Raw genomic sequence first — 21,463 nt, 5'->3', positions numbered from 1 at the left:
TAAGGATTTGAGGGCAAAGGAGAGAAAATTTAGGGTTGGTGCCCCTCCGGAACTATTTTACCTTGGGTACCTGAGGTCAGTTCACTTACATACAGCTAGTCAATTTCCTTAAGAGCTAGAATAAGCATGGTGAGTGGATTTGGTTTCCATTGGTCACTGGCTCGTCCTCTCTGGGCCTTGACTCTCCATCTGTAGACAAGTGGGATGCAAACTGGGACCAGGGGCCCTGGTTCTATATCTGCCCCTAACTCCCTCTGTCCCCAGGCTCATCCTGGGGATGATGGCGACCACCTCGTTTCTGTCCATGTGGCTGAGCAACACTGCCTCTACCGCCATGATGCTGCCCATCGCCAATGCCATCTTGAAGAGTCTCTTTGGACACAGGGAGTCTCATAAGGACCTCAGCTGGGAGAGTGAAGAGACTGCAGGTGAGTCTGTGGGAAGGGACTGGGAGCAACTCCACCAGGGTGGGAGAGTGGGAGTGGGGATGATCAAGTGGTGTTGGGGAAGGCAGAGGGGATGCACTTATTGAGCACCTACTATGTGCCAAGTTCAATAATGAGAGTAACTGAGGATTTGTAAGTCAAACCACAGTACCTTTTTTTTAAAGTGCATTTATTGAGCATTTACTATGTACTAAGCAATGAGTTAAACACTTTACGTACATTACCTCCTTGGCCTCTCAAAACAACCTTATGAAGTAGGTACTATGTAAATTGAAACAACAATGAAATGTACTTCAGTGAGATTGGCAAAAATAAGAAGGCTGGAGAGTGCCCAATGTTGGCAGGAATGGGGGCCACTGGAACTCTCTTTGCTGCTGCAGAGTGTGAACCATCACCCTTTCTTAAGGGCATTCTGCAAATATTTAATCAAATTAAGGGTTCATATACCCTGGAATGCAGAAATTTAGCCCTGAATGCAAGTACCAAAAGTCCAGAAGGAGACACATGTCATGTGACCGTCTTTAGCGCAGCAGTCCCTGTGGTATGCTGGGTCAGGGCCAGGGTTCAGATATGGCCACCACTGCCAGCAATGGAGGAGGTAGATTGTGGAGGGCACCCTCACTGAGCATTGAACTGCTTTCTGGAGGAAAGATTCAGAGGGACATAAAGTTATATAAGGCTTCCCTATTGGCTCAACAGTCAAGAATATGCTTGCAATGCAGGAGCCGCAGGGAATGTGGGTTTGATCTCTGGGTCGAGAAGATCCCCCGGAAGAGGGCATGGCAGCCCACTCCAGTACTCTTGCCTAGAGTACCCCATGGGCAGAGGAGCCTGGTGGGCTACAGTCCATAGAGTCACAAAGAGTCAGACACGACAGAAGCAACTTAGCGTTCATGCATATTTATATAAATCTCGTAAAACCTAGTTGTTATTGGGAAAGCCAGAATGAGTTATATTGGTTTGGCCCAAAAGTTCATTGGGCTTTCTGTAACACCTTATGAAAGTGAAAGTCTCTCAGTCATGTCCTACTGTTTGCGACCCCATGACTATACAGTCCATGGAATTCTCCATACCAGTATACTGGAGTGTGTAGCCTTTCCCTTCTCCAGGGGATCTTTCCAACCCAGGGATCGAACCCATGTCTCCCACATTGCAGGCGGATTCTTTACCAGCTGAGCCACAGCAAAACTCAAGGATACTGGAGTGGGTAGCCTATCCCTTCTCTAGGGTATCTTCCTGACACAGGAATTGAATCGGGGTCTCCTGCATTGCAGGCAGATTCTTTACTAACTGAACTATCAGGGAAGCCTGTAACACCTCATGGAAAAACCCAAACAAATGTTTGGGCCGACCCGAGAACACAATACCATTATGTAAATTAAAAATACTTACAAAAGACAGAACATTTTGCAAGAACACAAACAAAGGAAAAGCTACACATTCGATGCATCAGAGGGGTTGCTCTGAAAAGGATGGAACTGGGAAATGGAGATAAAAGGGACCAAATTAATAAATAAAAAGAGTGGCCTCGTGCAATACAGAATGAGAACCTACTGTGAGCTGAGGAATTAGATTCAGTTAAATCTCAGAAATTGTGTTCTAAAGGCGACAAAACACAAGTGGCTGCTGTATCTTTAAATGACTAAATGAGGGCTCAGAGAGGAGAACTGACTTCCCCGAGTCACACAGCATGCAAATGGCAGAGCCCAGCTTTGCACCCAGGCAGCCTGGCTACAGAGCCCACTCCCTTCCCCGTGGAATCAGCATCATCAGTGAGAATTCTTTTGGCTGCAGATAAGAGGATGTCTGTCTGCAAGTGACTTAAAGAACAAAGGGTTATCTTCCTTGTCAGAGAAGGGCAGTGCCAGGTCATTTCACAGACACAGGGATGTCAAGACTCTTCACTGGCTTCTCTGTGATTCCCTTGGTCTTCCCTTCCTAATTTCAAAATGGCTGCCATATCCTGTCTGCTTTAAAATGTCTTTCTTTTTGTTTACACAGTTCAGTTCAGTCGCTCAGTCATGTCCAACTCTTTGCAACCCCATGAACTGCAGCACGCCAGGCCTCCCTGTCCATCACCAACTCCCGGAGTTCACCCAAACCCATGCCCACTAAGTCAGTGATGCCATCCAACCATCTTATCCTCTGTCGTCCCCTTCCCCTCCTGCCCTCAATCTTTCCCAGCATCAGGGTCTTTTCAAATGAGTCAGCTCTTTGCATCAGGTGGCCAAAGTATTGGAGTTTTAGCTTCAACATCAGTCCTTCCAAGGAACACCCAGGACTGATCTCCTTTAGGATGGACTGGTTGGATCTCCTTGCAGTCCAAGGGGCTCTCAAGAGTCTTCTCCAACACCACAGTTCAAAAGCATCAATTCTTTGGCACTCAGCTTTCTTTATAGTCCAACTCTCACATCCATACATGACCACTGGAAAAACCATAGCCTTGACTAGATGGACCTTTGTTGACAAAGTAATGTCTCTGCTTTTTAATATGCTGTCTAGGTTGGTCATAACTTTCCTTCCAAGGAGTAAGCATCTTTTAATTTCATGGCTGCAGTCACCATCTGCAGTAATTTTGGAGCCCAGAAAAATAAAGTCAGCCACTGTTTTCACTGTTTCCCCATCTATCAGGAGATGACAAGAGTGAACATCGACACCCTAGGAATCAGCGAACTAAGATGGACTGGAATGGGCGAATTTAACTCAGATTTAACTCAGATGTTTACACCGATGTGTTTCAAAAGGAGGTCTTTAAATTGGTATATAAGAGGGCAGAGATTGCAATCTTAATTCTTCCTTTGCAGTTTTAATAATAGAACCCCCACCTTGGCACATGACTGTGCAGAGAAAAGGCTGAATGTCTCCGCTTCCTTCGCAATTAGATATGGTCATGTGATCACGATTAGCCAATGGGGTATGATTAGGAATGGTGTGTGCAGCTTCTGGTCCTTCCCCGCCTGCTTCCTACTCCCTCTGGCTGAGATGTGAATAGGTGCTGCAGATGAGAGATGCTACCTGGGACCCAAAGATGGAAGGTGTGTGTTGAGAGCTGAGATGGTAGGTCTGCCCCAGTACCTTTCGATCATTTACCCCAACAAACACAACAAGCCTTATCTATGAAACCACGAGCATTGTGTGTGCTATTTTTTCGAATATACGTGAAAATAATTACCTATCTGTTAAAAATCTAAACTCTGATTCATGTACCATCTAAGTTGGCTTCCCAGGAGGCTCAGTGGTAAAGAATCTGCCTGCCAGTGCAGAAGCCGCAGGAGACATAGATTCAATCCCTGGAGGGCATGGCAACCCACACCAATATTCTTGCCTGGAAAATTCCAGGAGACTGGGGGCTGCAGTCCCTGTGGTTGCAGAGTTGAACAGGACTGAATGACTGTGCACACAAGCACACACCATCTAAGTTAATCTCATTTACTGTGATACGGGTATTTCTCCATCATGCAGTCAAGGGTCTTGCTTATTTTATTTTCATGACAGCCCTGAAAGCTAGAAATAGTTATAAGTCCTTTACAGGTGAGGTTCAGAGAGGTGACATGCTGTGTCCAGAATCAATCACATTGTTGATAAAGTAGCAATGCCATGATCTATACAAGGTCAAAGTCTTCCATGTGGGCAGGAAGAGCTGTTCTATAGCAGGGGTCAGCAAACTCTTTCTGTAAATGACAAGACAGTAACATATTTAACCCTTTGCTGGCCACTCTGTCACAACCACTCAACTCTGCCCTTGCACGGAGAAACCTTCCATAGATGATATGTAAATGAGTGGGTGTGGCTGTGATCCAGTGAAATTTTGCTTGTAGGTGCTGAAATTAAAACCTTGTATAATTTTTACATCACAAAATATTATTCTTCTACCGATTTTTTTCCATTCACTTAAAACCATAGCTGGCAGGCAGCAGGCAGGATTCAGCCTGTGGACCATAGTATGCAGATCTCGAGTATTCCCTAGCAGATGCCTAGTATTGGCTCAGACAGTAAAGAATCTGCCTGCAATGCAGGAGACCAGGTTCGATCCCTGGGTTGGGAAGATCCTCTGGAGAAGGGCATGGCTACCCTCTCCAGTATTATTGCCCAGAGAATCCCATGGACAGAGGAGCTTGACAGGTTACAGTCCGTGGGGTCATAAAGAGTCGGACACAACTGAGCAACTAACACTTTCACTTTTCAGTGTTGGCTTTGTCAGTTTTCAAACTGTTTCCCCTGAGTCTTGGGGCTCCAAGAGACTGCCTCATAGTCACTGTGAGGTGGCAGCAAGTCGTTAACTCTGCTCCTTCTCTCATTGCAACCCAGCTGCTCCCTTTTTATAATACTTTATAACCCTGAGCTTCCAAGTAACTGTCTCTGATGTTTGTTGAGCACTTACTTTGTGCTAAGTCGGTCTCATCTTAAAACCTTACCTCTGACTGACACGGAAGTAGTATTGACCTCATTTAGCGGAATAGAAAAGGAGGGAGAAACTGAAGAAATGGTTGATTGTAGTCCCCAAGGTCACGTAGTTTCAAAACAGCAGCTCTGGTATTTTGAATCCAGTCTGGCTGACTTTACAGCCAGTGCTCTTCTGTTGATCTACCTCCCACAGAAGTTTCCCCCCCACCAAGAGTTTAGTGGCAAAGGCGGGGGGGAAAGTGTGAAAGCTGATTATGTGAAAGAAGAAGTAAAACCTGAGACTCAGGAAGGGGAAGGGGCTTGCTCAAGGTCACACACAGCGTCAGCACAAAAGTGAGATCCAGAGTCTCTCCCCTTGCTCTGCAGGATGTCAGAAGGCAGGAGACCCTGTTGGGGCGGGGCGGTGGGGGCAGACACCTACTTTCATAGGCGGTGGGATCAGAGAGCAGGGACTGGTTAATGATCAGCCCTCAGACCTAAACCAGGTAATTCCAGGGCAAAGAGACGTTGCCTTTCATCCAGTTTCTGTGTTCTGTCCCGGTGGCAGGAGGTGAGGGCAGGGGTAGACGGAGTGGAGACTCTGGTCAGGGGCCAGGACAGGGGCAGGGAGGCTCCTGGAGGCTCGAGGTCCCTGAGGGGAACCCAGAGGAACAACAGTGAGGGTGATGTGAGCTGCCATTGTCTAAAGACGCCCTGTGCCTGTGCTAAATTTTTCAGACCCATTCCCTCATTTAATCTTCATAACCATACTATGAAGAAGATCATCCCCATTTTAAAGATGAAGAGACTGAGGGTCAGAGAGGCAAAATGATTTGCCCAAAGCAACATGGTGCGTTAGTTGCCGAGTTTTGTCTGAATCTGGAATCTGTGCTTATAGGCACGTGCCAGGACGAGATAGAGCCTCGGGCAGGGCAGGGCTCGCTGGACAAGACCCTGGGGGTCCTCAGTCTTGGAGGGCAGCCCTGCTGCTTCTCTGCAGTTCTGTTACACACTTGGCTCTTTGCACTGCCTGGGGGACCAGGGCTGCATGGGTGGTGGCTTCTCCAGCATCCTTCTACAACGCATGCTCTGATTAGATCCTGCACTTCATCCCTGAAGGGGTGGTCCATTTCAGAGTGTGAAACTGGTGCACAGAATGGTGAAGTATTTGCCCAAAGCCCCTCAGCCAGTAAGGGGACCACCAGGCTTTTGAACCTAAACTCTACAACGCTTTCCCCTCACTTTTTCTGCCCAAAGAAGGCTGGCTTGGGACCTCCCTGGTAGTTCAGTAGCTAAGACCATGCTCCCAATGCAGTATGATCCTGGATTTGATTCTTGGTCAGGGAACTAGATCCCACATGCTGCAATTAAAGATCCCTCTAGCCACAACTAAGACCCAGCACAGCCAAATAAATTAACTAAAAAGAAAGGAAAAAAAGCTGGCTGCCACTCATGTCTTTCCTTTAGGAATGCCAAAGATGCCACCATTCCAAAAGCAGTCTTGTCGGCTCAGCTAAGCACTGCCCTCTCCTTCCCTTTTCATTCATGAGGCTGGGAGAGGGACCTCTTCCCAAGGCTCTTTTCTCATCTATAAAATGAGGACAAAATCTCCCATTTTGTGTACATCACTGTGAAGCGTACAGGAGAAATGAGATCCTGGCACACAGGTGTGGGTAATACGTGGCAGTTATACAGTCGCCCAGTGTTCTTGCCCGGAGAATCCCAGGGAAGGGGGAGCCTGGTGGGCTGCTGTCTATGGGGTAGCACAGAGTTGGACACGAATGAAGCAACTTAGCAGCATACAGTTGCCATTATATAAAAACCAGTATAAGGGTTCCAAGAATCAGAAAGAGTGGGTAATAGGTCCCTACATCTCGATTCATATTGAAGTTTCCCATGACTCTTAGTTGAGAAGGATTTATTTGTTGATTACCCATCTCCATGGACTCCAAGTTCCAAGGGAGCTTATGTCCATCCTTTTCCTTGCTGTGAACTATAGTATTGTTCATCTAGAACACTGTTTGGCATGTAGTAGGTGATCAATAAATGTGTGGAATCTATCAATTAATAAACAAACCAGTTACTGAATTGCTCTAAGCCTCAGTTTCCTAATATATAAAATGGAGAGAGAAATCCTTACTGCCCAAGAGGTTGTGAGTGTTAAATAAATGAACAGGTATAAAGCTACCTAACCTGGGGTCTTTGTTCTCCCTGGGGTGCTCTTTTCCAAATTTGACACAAGAACTCTTTCCTAAGGGCCTTCCATGTGCCAAACTTCAAGAATATTTCAGTCATGCTGGGGAGGTTACATTATAGTTAGCTGTTCTAGGTTTGAGCCAGGTAGGCACCTTTGGAGATGGGGCGAGACTCAGTGGTGGCAAATCAGCAGTCCTGGGAACAAGCCCAACTCTGCCATTAAAAACTCTGCCCCCAAAATTCAATTGGGTCACTATGATGACCCAATGGGTCATCTCAATCCCAACCTTACCCTATCTGTCCAGGCCTGTTTCCCCAGGTGTAAAGAGGAAGGTAATAACCCTGCTCAGCTCTCCCAGGTTGTTCCCAGACTGCTGTAAGATTACAAATGTGAACGTTCAGCTCCCCCTGCCTGATACCAGCTCCAGGATTGATATTATTTGAATAAGACCTTACATAAGCACCAAGCTCCTAACCAGCCAGTGATTTCTGGACCCAGGAAAGTTACAATCTTTGGAGACTTTGGCCTGTTTTCATGTGGTCACATGGGTCACCTTGGTCACAGGAAGCAAAGGGATGAGGGGCTGAGTAGCACCTTGGTTTTCCAATGTTTTTTTCTACTTCATCTTCATTGACTTTATCATCATTATTCAGTTCAGTTCAGTCACTCAGTCGTGTCCAACTCTTTGCAACCCCATGAACTGCAGCACGCCAGGCCTCCCTGTCCATCACCAACTCCCGGAGTCCACCCAAACCCATGTCCATTGAGTCAGTCATGCCATCCAGCCATCTCATCCTCTGTTGTCCCCTTCTCCTGCCCTCAATTTTTCCCAGCATCAGGGTCTTTTCAAATGAGTCAGCTCTTCGCATCAGGTGGCCAAAGTATTGGAGTTTCAGCTTCAACATCAGTCCTTCCAAGGAACACCCAGGACTGATCTCCTTTAGGATGGACTGGTTGGATCTCCTTGCAGTCCAAGGGACTCTCAAGAGTCTTCTCCAACACCATAGTTCAAAAGCATCAATTCTTTGGCACTCAGCTTTCTTCACAGTCCAACTCTCACATCCATACATGACCACTAGAAAAACCATAGCCTTGACAAGATGGACCTTTGTTGGCAAAGTAATGTCTCTGCTTTTTAATATGCTGTCTAGGTTGGTCATAACTTTCCTTCCAAGGAGTGTCTTTTAATTTCATGGCTGCAATCACCATCTGCGGTGATTTTGGAGCCCCCCAAAATAAAGTCAGCCACTGTTCCCACTGTTTCCCCATCTATTTCCCATGAAATGATGGGACCAGGTGCCATGATCTTAGTTTTCTGAATGTTGAGCTTTAAGCCAAATTTTTCACTCTCCACTTTCACTTTCATCAAAAGGCTCTTTAGTTCCTCTTCACTTTCTGCCATAAGGGTGGTGTCATCTGCATATCTGAGGTTATTGATATTTCTCCCTGCCATCTTGATTCCAGCTTGTGCTTCTTCCAGCCCAGCATTTCTCATGATGTACTCTGCATATAAGTTAAATAAGCAGGGTGACAATATGCAGCCTTGACGTACTCATTTTCCTATTTGAAGCCAGTCTGTTGTTCCATGTCCAGTTTTAACTGTTGCTTCCTGACCTGCATACAGGTTTCTCAAGAGGCAGGTCAGGTGGTCTGGTATTCCCATCTCTTTCAGAATTTTCCACAGTTTATTGTGATCCACACAGTCAAAGGCTGTGTTAAAGGCATCATTATTAGAGGGAAATAATACTTGGTATCAAACTGTTTCACATTACTAATGGAATGGAACTAATTTGCATAAATAAAAAGTAAAGTCTCTCCTTTCTAATCTTAATTGCTACCAATAACTACTGTTTACAGTCGTGTGTGTGTGTGAATAACTACTGTTTACAGTCGTGTGTGTGTGTGAATATCCTCCTCTGCTTTGTCTGTGGGCTTCCCTGGTGGCACAGGTGGTAAAGAATCTGCCCACAATGCAGGAGACCCAGTTTCGATCCCTGGGTCAGGAAGATCCTCTGGAGGAGGGAATGGTAACCTGCTCCAGTGTTCTTGCCTGGAGAATCCCATGGACAGAGGAACCTGGTGGGCTACAGTCCATGGCGTTGCAGAGTCGACTTTGCACGACTGAAGCGACTTAGCATGCATGCATGCCTTGTTTGCAGCCCTAGGGTTTTATATCCGGTTCTCCAGATCTGATGCTGGCAGCGACCAGGTTCCAGGGATGAGAAAGGGGCCAGGTGGGGACTGTGGCAAACTGGCCAGCACACACAACCCCCCACCCTGTACGGTCATGGACAGCCACTGGAGACATCAGTTCCACATCTCTAACTTCAGGGACGCTTTCTCAATCCTGGCTGCACAATAGAACCACCTGTAGAGCTTTCGAAAAATACTGAGGCCTCAGAGCCTCTAAACCAGAACCTCCGGAGTGGGACCTGGGCTTTCTCAGGACATTCTAATGTTCATCCTGGGCTGAGGAGAGCAGGCTGTGGTTATACCTGAGATGCTGGTGAGCTTTGCAAGTATCTGATGCTGCGGGACAGCCTTTCCTGACCAAGTAAGAAGAGTACAGAGTGAGTGAGAGCTGGGTGGCAGCTGGGAGTCACTGGGTCAGAGTTCTCCCTGTCTGATCAGCCCCCAGGGAGTGACTCTGCATCACCCCCCACCCCAGCATCAGTGTCCTATGAACAACCCTTCACTTCCTGCTTTAGTGCCCTGGCCTCCAGCCTCAGGCATTGCATTTGAATGCGAGCTCCCACCACGGGAGCCCTGAGGCCCTTGTCCCCATGGCCCAGGGTGAGACGATCTGAATTTAGCCTTCAGACCCCAGCCTTAGGCACAGTAAAAATGACAGTCAGCCACGGTGGAACCCTGCTCCCTTGTGGTACCAGGAGGAAAAGAACAGCCCAGAGTGGAGAAGGGAAGAGACTTCCCCAAGCCCCTGGGGTGAGACAGGGAAAAGGCCAGAGCTGGAGCCTAGACCCTTCCTCCTTTGTCCAAAGTGGCCAAAGTGCATTTGTAGTTAAACAGGCTGAGTTTGTTATCACTGCTGCAGCGAGGAAAAACACACACGGTGGGCAATGACAAAGAACTCAGGGATATTAGAAAGAAACTCTCACTATATGGACTTTGGTTGGGGCATTTGGGGTGGGGGTGGAGACCTAAGGAAGCAGGGTTTGCTTTAGGTTGGGTGCTGTCAGAAACTGGCGGTCCAGTGGCTAAGAATCCACCTTGCAATACTGGAGATATGGGTTCGATCCCTGGTCGGGAACTAAGATCCCCCGTGCTGCAGGGCAACTAAGCCCATGCACTGCAAGGATGACCCAGCTCAGCCAAAAATAAAGTGAATAGAAAAAAAAACCTGGGGATAATTCTGTGATTAGGTAAGAAGTAGCCATTTCTTTAGCAAGAGAAGGGGATGCTTGGTATTTTGTGGGTGGCAAGTGGCTTTGCGCTTAAACAAGGTCACAGTGTCCTCACTCTGGCTCTTTTTATCAGTCTCAGAGTGACTGGAATCAGTGATGTGTAAGAGTATCTAGGTCCAACAAGACAATGATGTGTCGTAGCTGGATCAGACCAGTTCCAGACTCCAGGGGCCATTTTCTTGTACTTTCTTAATAGTAACCCACATTTCCTGAATCCTCACTAGTGCTCAGATTCCTGTTAATTTTTTAAACTCAGGGGCTGGCAAACTTGGGTGCACCAAATCTAGCCTGCCACCTGTTTTTCATCTAGCCTGTGAGCTAAGCATAGCTCTTATGTTTTTAAATAGTTGTATAAATCAAGCAGAAGATTTTATGACATGTGAAGATTATATGAAATCTTCAGTGTCCAAAAATAAAAGTTTAGTCACACTTACTCATTTCTGTATTATCTAGGGCTACTTTCATGATACCATGGCAGATTTGAGTAGTTACAACAGACATCATATGGCCTCCAAAGCCGAAAATATTTACTGTCTGGCCTTCTGCAGAAGAAGTTTGCCGGTCCTTGCTTTAAATGGAAATATTCTGTCTATAGCAAATAAATGAACTCTTTAATTCTCTTGATAACCCCAGGGGAATTATTACTTCCATTTTATGGATTAAAGAAGTTCAAGGAGATTAAGGGATTTATCTAAACCAGTTTCTTAACTTTGGCACTATTTGACATCTTAGATGGGAAAATTCTTTCTTGTGGGGGCTGACTCATGTGCTACAAGATGTTTAGCAGCATCCCTGACCTCTGACCATTAGGTACCAGTAACACCCCCAGTACCTTCATCTCAGTTGCTACAACCAAAAATTTCTCCAGATATTGTCCAATGTCCCTTGGAGGCAGAATCCACCCTAGCTGAGAACCACACTGATCTAAGGTCACAAAGTAACTGATGGAGACTTGACCCCTGAACCCATGTGTTCAGTTATTAATCACACTTCCAATGCCCAGGGATGGATTCTTTTGCTCTTGGTGATGGTTTCAGCTGCAGGAAATTTTAATCTCTTCAGCTTTCTCCTGTGGGGAGGCTGACCTGTCAAGCAAGGGATTCTTTAGAAACGAAATCATATCCTTTTCTGACTCTCCTCTGCTCAAACTCTCCCCTGGCTCCACTCCCAGCTGGCTCAGAGGAGAAGCTAAAATTCTTATGGCGAGCCCCAAGACCTCTGTGTGATCCAGACCACTTTCTGCTACCCAGCCCCTGCCCCGTCTCCCACCTCCTCCTAGTCTCCCTCTCCATCAGGCCCCTCCAGCCCCACTGGTCTTCTGTCTGCTTCCCAACATACCAGACACACTCTCACCTCAGGGCCTTTGCACTTGCTGTTCCTGTTGCCCCAGTCCCTCTTCCCACAACTCTTTAAATGATTGACTCCTTTTAATCCTGGAGGTCTCAGCTCAAATGCCATCAGCTCATATGTCTCCTCTGTTGACCTGATCACGAGTCTACCTGCTCCTCCTCCCCACTCTGCAGTCACTTTCCATTGCTTCGTCCAGTTTTACTTCTTCCACCACTTTCATCACAACCTGAATGTTTTGGTCTTCTTGGAGATTTTCAGAGCTGCCATGACCTGTATTGGAATTTCTTCCTCCCAGGGGTTTTTTGGTTTCATCTTTATTTTGAATGCCGGAGGCTCCCTTGGGGCAGATCTTCTGAAGAGGGAGCCAGGTGAGTTCGTTAGATCCATCTGGAGAAATACAAGCATACCCCTTTCCCTGTAAGATTAATTTCCCAGATTTCCATTGTTTAGTTAGCCCATCTTGATACCAAATGAGCAGAGGAAGAGAAGTGTCCTTCAATTCCTCAAAATGTTTTTCTGCTCTTGTCAAGATATCTCCTTGTGGTAAGTTTAAAAAATTTAAAACAAATAAAGCTGTATTAACAATAGTTATAGGATTAAAGAATATCTTGCATTGGAATCTAGTAAAGTCTGCTCTGGATAGGAAAGATAGAATTGTTCCTGTGTATTCCCCCTTTTTTATTTTTTTATTTGTAGTTTCAGTGTGTGATGTGCTCGTTAAACTATGTCTTATGCTTGTGGATTATAAGGAATGCCTGTAATATGTTCAATAGAAAAAGATTGTAAAAATTGTTTGAATTGCTTAGAGATATAAGCAGGGCCATTGTCTGTTTTTATGGAACTAGGTGTTCCCATTACTGCAAAGCAAGCTAACAGGTGGGTTATAATGTGTTGTGTAGCTTCACCTAAAAGAGGTGTGGCCCATATAAAAGAAGAATTTGTATCAATATAGACATGTAAAAAAGAGATGGAGAAAGCTCAGGGCAGTGACTCACATCCATTTGCCATATTTCTTTGGGTTGTAATCCTCTTTGGGTTGTAATCCTCGAGGACTGATACCTTGTGAAATGGGTCGAAGATGTAGGGGTCTACAAGTAGAGCAATTATTAATAATTTCTTTAGCATGGTGGTATAGAATTTTCCAAATCTGGTATAAGGAGCCAGCATTATTATGTAATAGAGCATGTTGTTCTTTGGGAGTAGCAAAAAAAACAAGCTTATCAGTTTGTTCATTACCATAAGTCATTGGACCGGGAAGGCCGGAATGTGCTCAAATATGAGTAATATATAATAATGGATTGTAATTCAAGAAAAAGTTGTTGAATAATAGATTGATTAGAATTTATAGTAGAAGTTTCTATATTTTTTAATACAAAAACTGAATATGAGGAGTCAGAAACTATATTAATAGGGTAAGGATGTAGGTGAATAACCTGAATAAGAGCATATAATTCATTTTGTTGAGCAGAATGAAATTTAGTATAAAAGACTTTATATTTTTTGAGAAACCAAAATGAGGCTTTAGAGTTTTTAGTCCCATCTATATAGAAAACATCAGCTTGAGGTATAGGTTGTGATGTAACAATGTGAGAGATCATAAATTCAGTATTTTTGAAGAAATTTCAAAGTTTATTAGAAGGATAATGAAATGAAATTTTTCCAAAATAGTCTAAGAAGGCTATTTGAAAATTGGTAGAAGTTTGTAATGCATTTTCAAATTGAGTTTCATTAATAGGTAATACAATTTTATGGGGATTGGAGCCAATCAAAGTCTTAGTTCTATTTCTCCCATTGATAATTATTAGAGCGATTAAATCAAGATAGGGCGTAAGTGACTTTGTCCCTCTAAAATGTGTATAGATCCATTCTACTGGGTGTTCTTGTTGGGCAAGAAGTCCGGTGGGAGAATGGAGAGAAGGGAGTATAAACAACTCTCTAAAATGAGTAAGAAATTGTTTTTGTAATTTATTTTGTACTAAACAGAGTTCCTCTCGTGTATCTTGTGAAAGTGAACGAGGGCTATTTAAATCAGGGTCTCCTTTCAAAGTATTAAATAAATTAGTCAGTTGATAATTTGCAATGCCCAAAGAGGGTCTAATCCAGTTTATATCACCTAAAAGTTTTTGAAAATCATTCAAGGTTGATAACTTATCAATACGAATTTGTGTTAGTTGGGGAGTGACATTTTGTCTATTAACAATAGATCCTAAGTAATGGTAAGGTGTAGAGGTTTGAGTTTTTTCAGGGGCAATAATTAATTCAGAGTCTTTTAAGCATTGTTGAGCTATATCAAACATATGTTGAGTCTCTAAAACAGATGGGGCCAAAAACAATATATTGTCCATATAATGAATAACAAGAAAGTCAGGAACTTGTTTTCTCACAGGTTCAAGGGCTTTGGCTACATAATATTGACACATGGTGGGAGAATTCATCATTTCTTGAGTTAATACAGACCATTGATATCATTTATGAGGCCTGATATGATTAGGAAAAGGAAGAGAGAAGGCAAATCTTTCTCAGTCTAGAGGATGTAAAGATATAGTAAAAAAGCAATCCTGTAAATCTATAATAATAATATGCCAGTTTTGAGGAATAGTGGTAGGTGATGGAATTCCTGGTTGTAATGCACCCACAGCTTTCATAGATGCATTAGCTTTTCTAAGGTCTGTTGTTGCTGCTGCTGCTGCTGCTGCTGCTGCTAAGTCACTTCAGTCGTGTCCAACTCTGGGCAACCCCATAGAAGGCAGCCAACCAGGCTCCCCCGTCCCTGGGATTCTCCAGGCAACAACACTGGAGTGGGGTGCCATTTCCTTGTCCAATGCATGAAAGTGAAAAGTGAAAGTGAAGTCGCTCAGTCATGTCCGACTCTTCGTGACCCCATGGACTGCAGCCCACCAGGCTCCTCCATCCATGGGATTTTCCAGGCAAGAGTACTGGAGTGGGGTGCCATTGCCTTCTCCGTCTAAGGTCTGTTAAGAGGCGCCATTTGTTAGATTTCTTTTTTATTACAAAAATGTGAGAATTCCAAGAACAAGATTCCTCAGAATGTTTCAATTTCAATTGTGTATAGATAAAGTTCCTTAGCAGCCTCTAGTTTCTCTTTTGTAAGGGGCCACTGCTCTGTCCAAACAGGCTCGTCACTTTCCAAGTTATGTTAATAATTGCATCTTTTGTTAAGTGAGCAGTGGCCCCTAGGAAAAACGTAGAATACATATTTGAGCTTGTCATTGCATAAGTAAATAATCTTCCTATTAAATTAAGGGGTGCATCTATAACATAAGGTCATAATGATGTGGGCTGGCCTTCTGGTCCCTCACATGGATATATTTGGACACTTTGATAAACCTCTTGTACTTTGGTTTGAGAAACTCCTGCAATCTGGCAAGAAATTCTCTGGATAGGCCACGATTTGGGCCATAAATGTTTGGAGATAATAGTAATATCAGATCCAGTATCAAGAAGACCAGAAAATTTTTTGCCATTAATTTTGATATTTATATTTGGTCAGGTATATTCAGATATAATTGATGTCCATAAGGATTGTTTTTGATCTGTACTGCCAAATCCATCTGTCCACATACCATCAGAGGAGTTAATAGAAATGTAAGGTAAAAGAAGTAATTGAGCAATTTTATCTCCCTTTTTAAATTGCCATAATATCTGAGATAACATAATTTGAATTTCTCCCTTATAATCTGAATCAGTTACTCCAGGGTGAACAGTATATCCTTTAGAAGTCAGACTAGATTGGCCAAGTAAAAGACTGAAGGTTTGTGGGGGTAGGGGTCCAAAAGTCTGGTAGGTATTCTAAAAGGGACTGCTTGAGGAAAAAGGAGAAAATCATTTAGGGCTGGTATATCAATGGCAGCACTGACGGATGTTGAGGGTTTGAGGGAAAAGATGAAGCTTGCCCCTGGTTTTTGTGGATGGGGACCTGGGGAGTCCCCAGCTTGGAGTTTCCTGAAATAGGCTTTCCTTCAACATCATATTTAGACCGACATTCCCTGGCCCAATGTGTTTTATCTCCACATGCAAAACATCTTTCATTCCCCTTTTTAAAAGCAGCAGCAATTGTTTCAACTAGCATTTGCATTTTTTGAGTTTATGATCCTAAATTGCGACAAGCCTTCAAATAGTCGATAATAGCCCCAGTCTCACGGATTGGAGCGATAGCTCTTTGACATTTCTGATTTGCATTCTCATAAGCAAGCAGTTTTCCTAGTTGCCTTTTGGCTTCTTCTCCAATAACACTATGGGAAATAGAAACTTCCAATCTAGCTAAAAAATCAGCATAGGCTTCATTAGGTCCTTGAAATACTTTTGTGTAGCTGCCCTTAGGTTCCCCCTGAGGAGTAATTCGATCCCAAGCTTCAAGGGTAACTTTTTTCAGTTGCTCATGTAATAAGGGAGGGCATTGTATTTGGGCTTTCACTGCATCAAACTGCCCTGTACTGGTTAACATTTCAAAAGTAATTTGGTTTTGGGGAGCGCCAGCCCGAGCACTAGAATTGGCACGATCTCGGGCTACATCCTGAAACCACATTGTCCATTGAAGATATTCTCCTGGCTTAAGAAGAGCCTTTATCAAAAGTCGCCAATCATAAGGAACAACAACAACAAAAAATTTCCAATAGAAGATGCCATAGAGTTTAAAAGTTCCTTAGTAAAGGGAGAATGAGGGCCATACATAGTTACAGCTTTTTTCATTTGTTGCATGTGAGAAAAATCAATGTTTTTGTATTGAGGTATAATTTGCCCTTGAGCATTAGGATTTTTGAAAACAGGAAATGCGGAAAAGTCATCAGCCTCAGAGATTCAAGATTGTAAAGCCAGCAATCCAGAAAACCTTCATCGTGAAGGAGAATGAGTAGATAGTGTTTTCTCATAAATACGAGTATAAGCTAAAGGCTTATCATTATCATCAAGGCAAGTATTGTCAGCCTCAGAAGAGTCATTATCAGAGTCATCTTGTCCTTGAGTTGAGAGGACTTTTGGTTTGGTGCCCATTGCAAGAGGAGGAGGAGCACTTGGGGCAACCAGAGCAGTGCTGGTGGGAAAATTCTGAAATATTTTATGTTGTTCTAATTGGGCCTTTTGTAAAGTTTCATTATCTAATTCATATTCACGTAACAAGTGTTCTGCCTGTTGTCAAATATCAGGGGGGCTAGAATTTCCTTGAAATGGCAAAATTACAGCTTTAATGAGGGCCCATAAGGGCCAGAAATCCATTGGAATATTTTTTCCCCATCTTGTGGCTCGTTCAACATTCTCTTTAACCTGATTCCAAATCTCTAAATCAAAAGTACCTTCATCAGGGAACCAAGGATTATGTTCAATTACCGTTTGGAGACAAGCCTCTATTCACTGACATGAAACCGAGAGTCCTTGAACTTCAATTAAATGATGAAGCAAAGTAGAAAAGTGGTGGGGCTTTCCAGCCGTTTGTCCCATTACCCCGCACTTACTGACCTCAGTAGGTCCAGAGTCACTCCATCAGCTTGCCAAGGGTGTACTCCAGGTCCCTGTTCGGGTGCCACTTGTTTTGGTCTTGACAGATGGGAACCTGGGGAAAGGAGTCAACGAAAAGAAGATGAAGAAAAGAAGAACGCGGGGGACCCAAGTCTCTAGTGGAACAAGGGTGCTTTAATCATGGCATACACGGAAGCTTTAGGCAGAAAAATAAAGTTGAGCAAAAACACTGAAAGCAAAAGCATAACAACAGTAACTAAGGGAATAATAATTGTCATGGGGCCATAACAACAGTAACTAGGGGAATAACAATCGTCACAGGGCCAGAAGACAACCCATGTATTGGAAATAGGAACATGACTAAGTAGTTCTATAGAAAAGCAAAAGGTTACTGAAAGGAATCCACATAAGCGTTCCATCTCATGACCTCAGTCCTGAGAACTGAGTGCAGCTCTGCTGGTTCCTGTTTTCCAGGAACTGATAAGGAACAAAAGGCCCTTGAGAAACAGAAAACAACATATAGGATTCCTTAACATTAAACGTTCTCTGACACCCGAAGTTTTCTTTCTTGATTATTGTCAGTCATCGTCTCTAGAACAGTGCTTTCATGGGAGCAAGGACATTGTCCTATATTATTCAGTGTGTACCCCAAGCTGATGGTCAATAGTACACAGTAGGTGCTCAATAAATGCGTTTTGAATGAGTGGTAGATTGGAGTCACCCATCCCATTGCTGATCCATTACCACTCGTAGCTGGTCTTTCCCAAACATCCCCTTGACAATAACAGTTGAGGTTAGCCTAGGCTTGAGTTATGGCTTGTCCAGCTGCCTTGCAGCTAACTTCCTGCCCCCAGGCCTGAAGCCCTCTCCTAATAGGAACAGGTTGGGTAGAAGGATGGAATTTTGAGTGTCTTTTTTTTTTTTTTTTTTTTTAATCCAATGACTAGTATAGGCTGGGACCAGAGGAAGTACTCTTGATTGACTGCACAAGAAGGGGACGCTTCTGTCCCACCTGCTACATCCCACTAAAGACCTCGTGCTCTTTCCTCCTAGCTGCTGTGCGGAAAAACGGCCTGCACACTGTGCCCACGGAGATGCAATTCATTGCCGGCACAGAAGAGTGAGTTCTCCTGGTGGAATTCATAGAGGAGCCCGTGCTTGATCCAAGGAGAGGATGAACAAGAATTCCATGCTGCAGGCAATCCCCACCCCCCATTCTTCTCCCGATGACCCAATGCCCAAATTTCCACCACTTCTCCCTGAGCTCCAGCCTCCTTGAAAAAAGAATATGTGGGATGGGCAGGGGAGTACAGTAAACCCCTAAAGGTCTGCTGAGGTGAAGGGTCTGGAAGGAGGGGCCAGAGAGCAGGAGGCACAAACCACACGATCGTCAAGGAGGAGAGGGTGTACCGGGCCAAGCTAAAGCTTTGTCTGCAGACAAAATATCCTGAGACAGTAGCAGCCCTTCACACCTGTGTGACTCAGGAAGCACCTGGACATTGATGGCACAGTTAGTCTTTGGTGTCTTTTGTACACAGCAGCAAGGATATAAGACCTGGGTGCTTGGGATCAAGCAGACTTGACTTGGAACCTGGCTTTGCCACTTACCGGCTCTGTTGATTTGCACACGCCACTCCCCCTCTCTGAAACTCAGTTTCACCTACCAACTGGACATGAGGTCAAAACCCATGTGGGTTCTTTCTGAGGGTTGTTTTTGAGATTAAATGAGATCATGTAGATAAAGCTGGTTGTTAGGCCTTCCATGCACAGATGGTAACGCTTGTTATTAATGGTATCATTATCTCAATTTCATGATGATGAAGCAAACAGCAGGGAGTAAAGTGACTTGCTCAAGGCATCATTGCTGGGCATCAATCAAGTCTGTTTCCTTCATTCAGCAAATTTATAGAGAACTTACTATGAGCCAGGTACTGTCAGGCACATGGCAACGAACAGGAGAACAAAGCATTGGAAAACAGGCTAGGGAGGGGGTTGGGAGAGGAAAAGGGCAGTATTTAAATGTGTGTCAGGGGAGACCTCACTAAGAAGGTCATTCTTGGACAAACACCTGGGGGAGGTGAAGGGTCCTAGGGAATCTGTGGGAAGAGTATTCTTAGCAGAGGGGACAGCAGGTACAAAGCCCTGAGAGTTCAAGGAAGCCAGGACAATAGTGTAGCTGGAGGTGGGGTCACAGAGATTGTTTGTGTGGCAGGAGGGCACTGGTTGGGGACAGAGCATGTGGGACCCCACAGGCCACTGATGTAGTTTTGACTTTGAATGAGATGGGAATGGATGGAGGGTCTAGTAGATAGGGACATGATTTTACATTAGTTCGTCTTATCCTGAGGCCTGTGCTCCTCCCTGGCACCGTGTTTGGGGGCTTTGAGTCCACCTTTGAGATACGGGTTCTGTAGTTGGCCCTGCCACTCACCACCTTGCAACCTGGGAATCTGTTTTAACCATCTACCCAGGCAGAGCTTGTGCTGAGTCTGTTGAAAAAGAACTGATCCCTACCCTCAGGAACTCCATGTCCACTGGTTGCAGACCCCAGCCCCACTCGCAGTTCAGTTCAGTTCAGTTCAGTTGCTCAATCGTGTCTGACTCTTTGAGACCCCATGGACTGCAGCATACCAGGCTTCCATGTCTATCACCAACTCTCAAAGCTTGCTAAAAGTCATGTCCATCGAGTCGGTGATGCCATCCAACCATCTCATCCTCTGTCATCCCCTTCTCCTCCTGCCTTCAATCTTTCCCAGCATCAGGGTCTTTTCAAATGGGTTAGTTTTTTGCATCAAGTGGCCAAAGTACTGGACTTTCAGCTTTAGTATCAGTCCTTCCAAAGAATATTCAGGACTGATTTCCTTTAGGATGGAATGGTTGGATCTCCCTGCAGTCCAAGGGACTCTCAAGAGTCTTCTCCAACTCCACAGTTCAAAAGCATCAATCCTTCAGTGCTCAGCTTTCTTTATAGTCCAACTCTCACATTCATACATGACTACTGGAAAAACCATAGCCTTGACCAGATGGACCTTTGTTAGCAAAGTAATGTCTCTGCCTTTTAATATGCTGTCTAGGTTGGTCATAGCTTTCCTTCCAAGGAGTAAGCGTCTTTTAATTTCATGGCTGCAATCACCATCTGCAGTGATTTTGGAGCCTAAAAAAAATAAAGTCTGACACTGTTTCCATTGCTTCCCCATCTATTTGCCATGAAGTGATGGGACCAGGTGCCATGATCTTAGTTTTCTGAATGTTGAGCTTTAAGCCAACTTTTTCACTCTTCTCTTTCACTTTTGTCAAGAGGCTCTTTAGTTCTTCTTCACTTTCTGCCATAAGGGTGGTATCATCTGCATATCTGAGGTTATTGATATTTCTCCCAGCAATCTTGATTCCAGCTTGTGCTTCACCCAGCCCTGCATTTTGCATGATGTACTCTGCATAGATGTTAAATAAACAGGGTGACAACATACAGCCTTGATGTACTCCTTTCCCAATTTGGAACCAGTCCGTTGTTGCAGTTTAACTGTTGCTTCTTGACCCGCATACAGATTTCTCAGGAGGCAGGTAAGGTGGTCTGGTATTCCCATCTGTTGAAGAATTTTCCTCAGTTTGTTGTGATCCACACAATCAAAGGCTTTGGCATAGTCAATAAAGCAGACGTAGATATTTTTCTGGAACTCTCTTGCTTTTTCTATGATCCAGTGGATGTTGGCAATTTTATCTCTGGTACCCCTGCCTTTTCTAAATCCAGCTTGAATATCTGGAAGTTCTTGGTTCATGTATTGTTGAAGCCTGTCTTGGAGAATTTTGAGCATTACTTTACTAGCATGTGAGATGAGTGCAATTGTGCAGTAGTTTGAACATTCTTTGGCATTGCCTTTCTTCGGGATTGGAATGAAAACTGACCTTTTCCAGTCCTATGGCCACTGCTGAGTTTTCCAAATTTGCTGGCATACTGAGTACAGCACTTTCACAGAATTATCTTTTAGAATTTGAAATATCTCAGCTGGAGTTCCATCACCTCTACTAGCTTGGTTTGTAGTGATACTTCCTAAGGTCCACTTGACTTTGGACTCTAGGATGTCTGACTCTAGGTGAGTGATCACACCATCATGGTTATCTGGGTCATGAAGATCTTTTCTGTTTAGTTCTTATGTGTATTATTGCCACCTCTTCTTAATATCTTCTGCTTCTGT

At 44.3% G+C, this 21,463-nt stretch overlaps 1 protein-coding gene across 3 annotated transcripts in view; it reads left to right on the top strand.

Moving 5' to 3' along the window:
* SLC13A3 (solute carrier family 13 member 3) overlaps nt 1–21,463 on the top strand; it is a 54,498-nt gene that overhangs the window by 2,922 nt on the left and 30,113 nt on the right. For 2 of the 3 annotated variants that reach the window (XM_055543275.1, XM_055543273.1), the window contains exons 2-3: nt 265–428; nt 18,324–18,390. In XM_055543275.1, coding sequence (XP_055399250.1) covers nt 265–428; nt 18,324–18,390 — 231 coding nt within the window. The remainder of the gene's footprint in view (nt 1–264; nt 429–18,323; nt 18,391–21,463) is intronic. The other variant, XM_055543274.1, reaches the window with a different exon arrangement.

This window comes from Bubalus kerabau, chromosome 13 (genome assembly GCF_029407905.1).
Source record: "Bubalus kerabau isolate K-KA32 ecotype Philippines breed swamp buffalo chromosome 13, PCC_UOA_SB_1v2, whole genome shotgun sequence".
In the NCBI taxonomy this organism is placed as follows: Eukaryota; Metazoa; Chordata; class Mammalia; order Artiodactyla; family Bovidae; genus Bubalus; species Bubalus kerabau.
Note: the sequence above shows the minus strand (reverse complement) of the source record. Positions and strands in the feature narration are given on the sequence as shown.